The sequence below is a fragment of the Carlito syrichta genome, unplaced genomic scaffold, assembly GCF_000164805.1.
Source record: "Carlito syrichta isolate Samal-C Ts95f unplaced genomic scaffold, Tarsius_syrichta-2.0.1 Scaffold303671, whole genome shotgun sequence".
Classification (NCBI taxonomy): domain Eukaryota; kingdom Metazoa; phylum Chordata; class Mammalia; order Primates; family Tarsiidae; genus Carlito; species Carlito syrichta.
In genome coordinates, this window is record NW_007247767.1 from 14878 (window position 1) to 26355 (window position 11478).

General features: G+C 35.2%; 1 protein-coding gene across 1 annotated transcript; it reads left to right on the forward strand.

The window, feature by feature from the left end:
• Positions 1-1839: 1839 nt before the first annotated feature.
• On the forward strand, positions 1840-4398 carry LOC103261369 (zinc finger protein 709). The gene is given in 3 exon segments (XM_021712858.1): positions 1840-1975; positions 2176-2236; positions 2616-4398. Coding segments are annotated over 3 exon segments (1935 nt in total). The 3' UTR covers positions 4354-4398.
• Positions 4399-11478: the final 7080 nt, after the last annotated feature.

Sequence of the window (11478 nt, forward strand, 5' to 3'; positions counted from 1 at the left end):
TATAGAATTTTATAAAAATAGTTTTTGGGAGAGGTAACATCTTGGTAACACTGAGTTTGTTCTAAGAACATGTGTCAACTTTCACCTTGTTTCATTCTGCTTTGATATTACCCAATAAACATTTAAAAAATTAGGATCATTAAATATCCTTTATTAGTCTTAGCTATATTTGGTCTAGAAGAAAGTAGGTGCAAGCTTCCAAATATTTTTTCCTAAGTAGCCACATGAAATGAGCTCAATACCCCAAGCAACAAGTTGTGACAACATATGCTATATTGTCTACCAGTGAAGTGCATTAGACATTTGGTGCTCAGTGTGCTTTTTGGCAGCTGATCATGTAGGCAAACTCTGCCTAGCATGTAAAAAGTTCAGACTTTAAGAAGGAAAATAGGAGTTGAGAATATACTATATTATTTGTATGACAGTTTAGCACACTAAGCCACTCATTACTTAGATTGGTGGGGTTTTTTTCAAATTCTCACTTTTCAGATACCAGTGAAGAGTGAACTTTGTGAACTGGCATTTCTAAGTATAAGCAATCTCAGGCTTAGTAATGCTAACTCTCTTCTGCACCCTAGGTAGTAGGACTTTCTTTGAAGAAGTGCCACAGAACCACTGTACAAGGAGTAATTAGGGTTGATCTAAGCAGCTAATTTTACACCCTGGACAAGAAAAGTATGGGTTTTTTGCTGTGATTGTACCAAATAGGTAATTTCTAGTATCAAAATTGGTGTTTGGGAGCTTTTTCTCTGTCCCCTTCACATTGATATCAATAGGTTAACGATCTTTTTCAGAAAGCAGCTTTTCTAGGAATTACTCATCTGAGAAATTCCTATGCTCAGATGTTGGGATCTCATGCCACTGCGTACCTCATGGGAGCTTGAAATGAGAGAAGTTGAGACAGTGTCTTGAATGGCTGTTTGGGAATCACTTCTTCCTGAAATTGGAGAAAGAGGATTTTATATCCTTTTGGAGAACAGCACTGCTGAGTGTTTTATGCATTTTGTAATCATGGGCAAATTCAGTATGAAACTATTGTGGGTTTTAGTGACCTCCATGGAAAATTTTACTTCTTAGCTTGTTCCTCAAGACTCAGGGTATACTGTTTGATTTTTTTGGGGAAAGAGCTGTTCTGGCATCTTATCATGTCCATCCTGTGTGTGTTGAAAATGGAAGCATCCCTGAATCTCTTGAGTAGGGAGTTTTGTGAAGATCAGTTGGGACAGGGAGTAGGAGGAAACACTGAGTCTGTGATAAATATTTTATAAATAAGTTCAAATTAGTACTTCTCTAAGAGAAAATTTTAGCTAATTGGATTGTGACTACTTCTAATGGCCTGTGATACTTCAGGATAGCATGGTCAGCTGGATGTTTTTATAAGTTGGATTTGCACAGATCTCCTGACCTCTCTGTATAATATGGGGATAGAACAAAAAATGTACAGTTCGTTGGTATATATTTATTCAGTAATACCTCATACAGATTCGACCCTGTATTTCATGGGCTGAGTAACATGATACATAATAAGGCAGGAGATAAGTGTTTTTCTTATAAGGAATTGCTGGTCTTAAAAGTAGAAATATTTTATTTCTCCTAGGTGCTATGTGTCTTGTTATTGGAGTGCAAGACTGAAATGTTCATAGTAAAAACATAGAAATAATTGTCATACGTTCATGGTGTTATTAAACTTAGGAAATTTGTATAGACAGAGATTCAGACTTCTGATGACTAAGTTAGAATCAATGTTTGGAGACCACAGAATTATATGTGAATATTTTATGAACTGAGTATATATCCCTAGTGCTCTCAGTCTCACCTGTTCTTCTGTATACATGTGGGATGTTTTAGGACTCAGTGGTCTTTGAGGATGTGGCTGTCAACTTCACCCAAGAGGAATGGGCTTTGCTGGGTCCTTCACAGAAGAAACTCTACAGAGATGTGATGCAGGAAACCTTTGTTAATTTGGCCTCTATAGGTAAGAATGAAATTATTACCTCACTAAATTAGAAAACAAATATTTTTTGCTCATCAACAAGGTTCTAAGATTTAGAATGTTGAAAAAGAATACTTTGGTAAATAAATTAGGTGGGGTACATCTCATAATGGACCTAGAGTCTAATAGTTTTTAAAATAATTTTTAATAGTTTCAATGATTTTTCTGGGTCTGCATTTTAGGGGAAAAATGGGAGGATCAGAACATTGAAGATCACCACAAAAACCAGGGGAGAACTTTAAGGTGAGTTTTACTTACAAAAGAAAACACTATCCCATGGGAGAATCTTAGTATGTTACTAAGTTTGAAAAATGAGTAAGCAAAACAGATAAGCCCAGTTTTATATTTGTTTTTAGAACAGTTTCACCAAGAATTTCCTTAAAAATAGCACAGATCTTCCGTATTTGAAAAAGATAGCTCATCTGGAAATAAGAAACTCCATATTATAAATTTTAGTGTTTTGATAATAGTGGTGGTCAAGTACTCTTCCAGAGCATTCATTACATACACTGTCCCTAAAAATGGTAGAATGTACTTATTAATGATTGTGCAATGCAATAATCATTAATAATTATATAAAATTATTAGTAAAAATCCACTAACTATGTGCTTATTTTTACAGAAGTCATATGGTAGAGAAACTTTCTGAAAAGAATGAAAGTAGTCAACTTGGAGAAACCTTCAGTCAGACTCCAAATCTTAAATTAAACAAGAAAACTCTTACTGGAGTAAAACCATATGAATGCAGTGTGTGTGGAAAGGCCTATATGTGTCATTCATCTCTTAATAGGCATATGAGGTCTCATACTGAACATAGACCATATGGGTATCACAAATATGGAGAGAAGTCATATGAATGTAAGGAATGCGGGAAAAGATTCAACTTTCGAAGTTCATTTCGAATACATGAAAGAACTCACACTGGAGAGAAACCCTATAAATGTAAGCAATGTGGTAAAGCTTTTAGTTGGCCCAGCTCCTTTCAAATACATGAAAGAACACATACGGGAGAGAAACCCTATGAATGTAAGGAATGTGGGAAAGCCTTCATTTATCACACAACTTTTCGAGGACACATGAGAATGCACACGGGAGAAAAACCGTATAAATGTAAAGAATGTGGGAAAACCTTCAGTCATCCCAGTTCATTTAGAAACCATGAAAGAACTCACTCGGGAGAGAAACCTTATGAATGTAAACAATGTGGAAAAGCTTTCAGATATTACCAAACTTTCCAGATACATGAAAGGACTCACACTGGAGAAAAACCCTATCAATGTAAGCAATGTGGTAAAGCTCTTAGTTGTCCCACATCCTTTAGAAGTCATGAAAGGATCCACACTGGAGAAAAACCCTATAAATGTAAAAAATGTGGTAAAGCCTTCAGTTTTCCTAGTTCATTTAGAAAACATGAAAGAATTCATACAGGAGAGAAACCCTATGATTGTAAGGAATGTGGGAAAGCCTTCATTTCGCTTCCAAGCTTTCGAAGACATATGATAATGCACACTGGAAATGGACCTTATAAATGTAAGCAATGTGGGAAAGCCTTTGATTGTCCTAGTTCATTTCAAATTCATGAACGCACTCACACTGGAGAAAAGCCCTATGAATGTAAACAGTGTGGGAAGGCCTTCAGTTGTTCCAGTTCCTTCCGAATGCATGAAAGAACTCACACTGGAGAAAAGCCCCATGAATGTAAGCAGTGTGGTAAGGCCTTCAGTTGTTCCAGTTCTGTTCGCATACATGAAAGGACTCACACTGGAGAGAAGCCCTATGAATGCAAGCAATGTGGGAAAGCCTTCAGTTGTTCCAGTTCCTTTCGAATGCATGAAAGAATTCACACAGGAGAGAAACCCTATGAATGTAAACAGTGTGGTAAAGCCTTCAGTTTTTCCAGTTCGTTTCGAATGCATGAGAGAACTCACACTGGAGAAAAACCCTATGAATGTAAACAATGTGGCAAAGCCTTCAGTTGTTCCAGTTCCTTTCGAATGCATGAAAGGACTCACACTGGAGAGAAACCTTATGAATGTAAACAGTGTGGTAAGGCCTTCAGTTGTTCCAGTTCCATTCGAATACATGAAAGAACTCACACAGGAGAGAAACCTTATGAGTGTAAACAATGTGGTAAGGCCTTCAGTTGTTCCAGTTCTGTTCGAATGCATGAAAGGACTCACACTGGAGTGAAACCCTATGAATGTAAACAATGTGATAAAGCCTTCAGTTGTTCCCGTTCCTTTCGAATCCATGAAAGAACTCACACAGGAGAGAAACCCTATGCATGTCAACAATGTGGTAAAGCCTTCAAGTGTTCCCGTTCCTTTAGAATACATGAAAGAACTCACACAGGACACTAACCTATGAATGTAAGCAATGTGGTAACATTTTCAGTTGTCCCATTTACTTTTGCAGACATGAAGTTACTCATACTTTAGAGAAACCCTATGAATACACAACATGTGGGATATCTTCAATTTTCTAGATGTGAATACCAGAAATAACTTGTACTGGACAGAAACTCTATCAATGTAGGCAATGTGGGAAAGCCTTTAGTGGTCACATAACCTTTAGAGGACCATGATAAGGCATACAGGAGAAAAACCCTATAAATGTAAAAAAATGGGAAATCCTTTAATTGTCTGTTTTAATTAGAAACCATGAACAAACTTCCCTGGAGAGCAACTTCTTGATATTAACAATGTGAGAAAGCCTTCAATTGTCCGACATCTTTACAAAGCATGTGAGAATGCTCACTGGATAGAAATCCTATAAAAGTGAGAGATAATAGCGTTTTCAATTTTAACAAATGCTCATGTGATACTCCCTTATGTGTGAAACTTTAAATTCATGTGAAAGCTCCAACTAGGGAGGGATCCAATGAATGTAGGCAATATGGGAAAGCCTGATGCAAATTAACTCACGTAAAAATTCACAATGTGAAATGGTATAAATTTGTATTGTCATTATCAGTTGCTCTTTCTTAAAGTGTATCTCAACTATGGATTTCTATTTATTACTTTCATAGGTGAGCCCTGAGATGTAATAATTCAGTAAACCCTCCTTATGCAATAGTACACAAAGTTAGTTGGTAGTGTTTTTCATTAAGTCAGTTACTAAAATTTTGTTTTTCCATTTTGAAGTTTGTTGGATCCATGAGTGAATTGAAGTATATTTTTAATATACAAATAGTTTTCATGTATGTGTATATTTTCTAATTGCTTTGTAAAAGGCCATTGAGAAATGACAATTTGGTAATTGTTGGGATTTTCCTACTGGCCTTATATGGCAAGTAACTAGATATCCCTTACCCACCATATATATTTCATCTATCTGAATGAAAGAAGTTTTGTTGGGAGGAGGGCAGAGGAGCTTTATTCTGTTTTTCATGCTAAAAACAGTTGTAATAAATTTGTGAGTATGCAAAGTTTATCATACGGTATACTCTCATTTTTGAATCATTATTTTCATATTTTGCTCTTTGCTATTTGTCAATCTTTCTGGCTGTTAGTTGGGTAATAGATTTGCATTAAGAAGGGAGACCTATGATAGGACAATACAATCTCTAGATAGAAATGGATTTCCTGGATTGTGTTACATTAATGTGGATAATGTCTTGACCTGCTTTCCACAACCTATCATTTTATGGTTCCATGGTATAATTAGCCAATAGCCTACTTACAGGAGATATGGAAGGCAGAAGTGAAGAAGGCATCAGTCAGGTTTTGTAGCAATGTGGAGACAGATAGATGAATACACAATGGCTTCAGGGACACCTGCTTCCATCCTATCTTCCTGAAGCTTTGTTCTGCCAATCTAGAGTATTCTTAGAACCACCACTAAACTGCTTGACTGCCATGTTTTCAGAGATGTAATTTTCCATTAATGTTTCTATGAGTTCCACTCAATGATCCATTGTAGTTTGGATTTTCCTACAAACTCTAACATGTTCATGAGGCAACTAATTTAGATTCTCAAGGTTAGGAATATTCTTGATGCTGACTCACCTCATCTCTAGGTTGAATTTACCTAAGGTTTTAATTTAAGTAGTAAACACCTTATTTTGTTAATCCTGCCAATAACTATGTGTCTCTCATTCCACCATGACAGCTATTAGTGCTGCCATCAAAAATAACTACATAGAAGTTTGTTCTTCTATTGCACTGTGCAGTGAATGCACTTACCCAGTCCTACAGTGTAAGAATAAGAACAAGCACATTCCTCAGATGAAGCTGATTGTCAGTGTTTCCTATTACAGTTGAACATAATTTCTTATATGTTTTCAATTATGTTTCACTGGATGTGACTGAACATGATGTACATGTTTTTGTCAAAAGCTTCTGTAGATGTTGTCTAGAAATTCTTTACTGTTTCAAATAACTTGTATACTATCAACTATTGTCTTTTTCATCTCCTGTGAGGATATATTAAAATATTCCACCACAGTTATGGATTTTCAGATTAAGTTAGTAATTTTGTCAAGTTAATCATTATATATTCTGTGTCAATATTACAATGTGCATACGAGATCAAGTATTTTTTTCCTCAGGAAGTTTTTCTTATTTATTAATATAGTTGTGAATTTTTTTTACACAAAACCAATTTCTCATGTATTCATAATACCAAAAACATAACTCATCTTAGTGCCTTACTGCTGAAGGTCACCCGAATGACACCTGTTGTCAAGAGAGGGGTGTTACAAGTTGTAGTAAGAATAGCCACTTGCCATAAGCGACTCTAGGGAATATCAGTAAGAAGGTACTTAAAAGCATGAGTTTTTTTGGATTTGGGCTTCTATCAGGTGACTTGATTGCTATTCAGTGAAGTAAGATGCTTTTCTATGTTGGATGCAGAATTGAAATGAATGAGGTGTTAGCAGGGCATGGTGGCGTGCATCTGTAGTTCCAGCTACTTGGAAGGCTGAGGTGGAAGGATCACCTAAGCCCAGCAGGTCGAGGCTGTGGTGGCTGTGAGTGTGCCACTGTACTGCAGCCTGGGTGACAAGAGTGAGACTCCAACTCAAAAAAAGAATGAGGTGAACTTAATTGTATCATTTGTAATTATAATGATTCTTATCTAGGGGCAGGAAGAATTTGGTGTTAAACCTAATTCAGTTGTATTAGTGAGCAGAGGGCAGTTTTGATCATCTTTATGACTTGAACTCTGTCCTCTTTTACTATTTTTAGAGACATGGTTACACAATGCCCTTGTTTTTGTTTTGATCTATCATGGTTCTGGAGTAACTGTCGGATGAAGGAGGTATATGACATTTTTCTTTTCAACAGAATAAGGTTTAGCCTTCCATGAGTATGAGGTCAGATCCCAACCATGTATAACTGCTTTTATCTTTGTTACTTATTATCTAAACATGTAAATATTTCCTATAGTGTATTAGTGTTTTTCACAAAATACCTCAGTTAAAATATGTAACTTACTGTTTAGTAAAGTATGTGATACTTGTTTTCTCCTTCATGTGTTAATAGAGACCTATAAATGTAGTTAGGTTTTCAGAGACTACAAACCTAGCAAGAGTCATTGTTCACATCAAGCTTTTGCTTAGGGACCATGCTCTTAATGCTAATTTTTAAACTTCTCTCATAGGCCAGGCACTGTAGTCTTAAAACACACAATTAAGCAGAAGTATAGGAATGGATATAGAGACATGAAACAAATATGTTTTTGCAGTCCTGGTACTTATGTTTTGTGAGAAAAGAGATGGTTACCAAAAGATAAAGGTTTAGTTTTTAAGATAGCATTAAAGCCAGGTTCAGTGATGCATGCCTGCAATCCCAGAACTTTGGAAGGTTGAGGTGGGGGATTACTTGAGTCCAGGAGTTTGAGGCACTGCATTCTAGCTTGGATAACATTGTGAGACTCTGTCTCTAAAAAGAAAAAAAAATTGAATTAAGATCTGAAATAAATGAAGTGATGACCAACCTGTAAGATAATAGAGAAGTTATGGCTGTGTTGTATACCTCCGCTGTGGAGGGTAGGGACCTCCATGAGTGAGGATGTTATCATTGATCATTCCTATTTCTGTTATCTAACACATCTTAAACACTGAGGAACTTTTCAGGTTTAATGTCAACTTGGGAACAATATAGACAGTCCTGCAGTAATGAGTCCTCATAAAATCAAGGCATAGATATGGTTCATCTTCCTTTTCATGATAGATCAGAGTTTCAAGACATGTAAAGTGTGATCATGAGTTTGAATATGGGTAACTAGGACTTTAGATTTCCTATTGATTTGGGCCACAGGTGGTGGTGGTTATATTTTTGTTTAACATCACGTTAAAAAACTCTTAAGTTACCTCGTATGCTTGCCATTATCATTTCACTGCTGTGCAGACTGAATGACATAATTTGTACTATCCAAAAGAGCAGTGGATGTTTAGAGGGCAATTTTCCAAGGAATGATTGAGGTGAGCTGCAGTCAGGGGATCATTTTGAGTAATATCCTAATTTAGTGGAAAAGGAGGAATCCTTAACATTGTCATACAGGGGAATTTTTAATGCCTTCTTATGGGAGGCATGTTTTTTGTTTCAATGATCCAGAAAGCCCCCACAGTCCATTTTCTGTGTGCCTAGACATGTACAGCTTGTTATGGGAGTGGGGAGGGGAGTAACATATTCGAGTTTTATTAAATTTGCAAAGGAGATAAAAATCTTTGCCCATTTTTTTCAATAACTTATGTTAGTACTCAGCACTGTACAAATTATGGGATTTCATAATTATTAGTATCTCATTTGATCCCCATCAGTCAGTCAGTCCTCCTATCTCACAAATGAATAAAGTTAAGTGTAGGGAGCACAGGGTCTTACCTAAACTCACAAGCTCGGAGGAGTAGACTCTTTGGGTTTTGAGGTCCTAATGTGTGCTACCACCTATACTGAGCACTGTCAAAACTTTTAAACTTACAAGAACACTGAAGTTTGTATAATTATGCACTTTTATATTTATATTTTAAAATTTCCATTTTACAGTATTTATAATCATACACTTTTTCTGCCCAATGGGATGGAGTTGGGAACAATTCACTCTGTTAAGAACAAGTGGATGTGGCCCTCTAATGGAGTGTCTGTGTGTGCAAGTGCGTGCACATGTCTGAGGCTTGATAATTCAATAGGTATTACACTTCTGTGTAACAGATCCCTATTGCATTAGCAAAGATTTCTAGCATGATAGTGAATATGAGTGGTGAAAACAGACATCTTTGTCTTGTTCCTGATGATAAAGGCTAAGAAACCTAGCTTCTCACCATTAAATATATTAGCTGTAGTTTTTCTCATGTTTATAATCAAGTTTAGGGAGTTTCCCTGTATTCCTAGTGTGCTGGGAGGTTTTATCATGAATGTGTGTTGTATTTTGTCAAATGCTTTTTCTGCATATTTAGATCTGCATAGATATCTGTATATCTACTGATATGATCATATGAGTTTTCTTCTTTAGCTTGTTGATGTGATGGTTTATATTAATATTAATTGATTTTCAAAGGTAGACTTAGCTTTGCATACCTGGAATCAGTCTCATTTGGTAATGATGTATATGTATAGTTTTTAAAAACATATTGTTAGATTAAATTTCCTAATATATTTTCTAATATATTTTTTGAGGATTTTTGCATGTGTGTTCATGAAAGACATTAAAGCACCAGTGAAACCATCTGGGCTTGTGATTCAGCTTTTGGAAGGTTATTAGCTATTGATTGAATTTTCTCAACCTAGATCTATTCAGATTATCTGATTCTCCTTTTGTGGGCTTTGTAGATTGTGTCTTTCAAGGAATTGGTCCAATTGACCTAGATTACCAAATTTGTGGGTTTTGAGTTGTTTATAATGTTCCTTTATTATCATTTTAATGCCCATGGGATCAGTTATAATGGTCTCTTTTATTTTTGATACTAGTAATTTGTGTCTCCTTTCTTTTTTTCTTGGTTAGCTTGGCTAGATGTTTATCAATTTTACTGATCTTTTCAAAGAACCAGTTTTGGTTTCATTGATTTTCTCTAATTTTTTTGTTTTTAATTTCCTTAATTTGTGCTCTAATTGTTTTTTAATTCTTTTAACTGACTTAGGTTTATATTGCTCTTCTTTCTCTTCTTTAGTTTCCTAAAGTGGAAGCGTACGTTATTGATTTTAGATTTTTCTCCCTCTCTTTTTCTAATGTATGCATACTATAGGTTTCTCTCTAAACACTGTTTTTGTTGCATCCCACAAATTTGGATGACATTTTCATTCTCTAATGAAAATAATGAATATAAAATATTTCATTTTATAATGAATATTTTTACATTTCTCTTGAGGCTTTTCTGAAACTTATGTTATTTTGAAGTGTGTGTGTGTCAATCTCCAAACATTTGATGGCATTCCAGCTATCTATTATTGATTTCTATTTAAATTCATTGTGATCTAAGAGCAAACATCATGATTTCCGTTCTTTAAGTTTTATTTCAGCTGTGCTTTATGGCGCAGAATGTGGACTCTCTGGTAAATGTTATATGTCACCTTGAGAAGAATGTGTCTTCTGCTATTGTTGGATGAAATATTTTATAAATGTCCGTTAAATCTGGTTGTCTGATGGTGGAACTATATGTTTACTGATTTTCTGCCTCCTGTATCCATGAAATACTGATAGAAAAACGTTGAAGTCTGGTTAGACTTACAGATTAGTTTGTCTTGCCTTGCAGTTGAATACATTTTTGTGTCACATATTTTGATACTCTTTTGTTACATGCATATTCAGATAGTCCTTGACTTCCAATAAATGGTTCAACTAAACAATTTTTAGATTTTATGATGGTACAAAGTTGATACACCCCGTAGTATCAAACTGTATTATTGTACTGTATTATCAAACTGTAATATAAATACAGTATTCAAACTGTACTTTGAATTTTGAATTTTTTCATTTTAACAACTTACACGAGAATTCAGCACTTTATTATAAATAGGCTTTGTGTTAGATGGTTTTGTCCAACTATAGGCTAATGTATGTGTTGTGAGCACGTTTAAGGTAGGCTAGGCTAAGTAAGCTATGTGCATATAGGTTAGGTGTACTGTATTAAATGCATTTTTTGACTTACTATTTTCAACTTGCAGTGTGATTATTGGGACATAACCCCATCGTATATTGAGGAGCATCTGTATGTTAAGTCATATAACTTGTTGAAGAATTGGTCTTTTTATCACTACATTTTGCTCTTTTTAAAAAAAAAATCTCTGATAATGTTCCTTGTTCTAAAGTCTATTTTGTGTGAAAATAATAGTTATTTTGAAATCTTGGTCTGGTCATTTACAAATCACTGTCATATCTGGGACCTGTTTTGATACTTGCCTTTTGCTTTCAAATTGTGTATTCTCTTGCCTTTTATCATTTCCTGTAATTTTTTTTAGCATTTTAAAACAAAGTTTATTACAGAAAGAAGAAAGGAAACAAAAGACAGGTGGAAATTTTGTACCAGATAGGCTTGGCCCGGAGAAGTC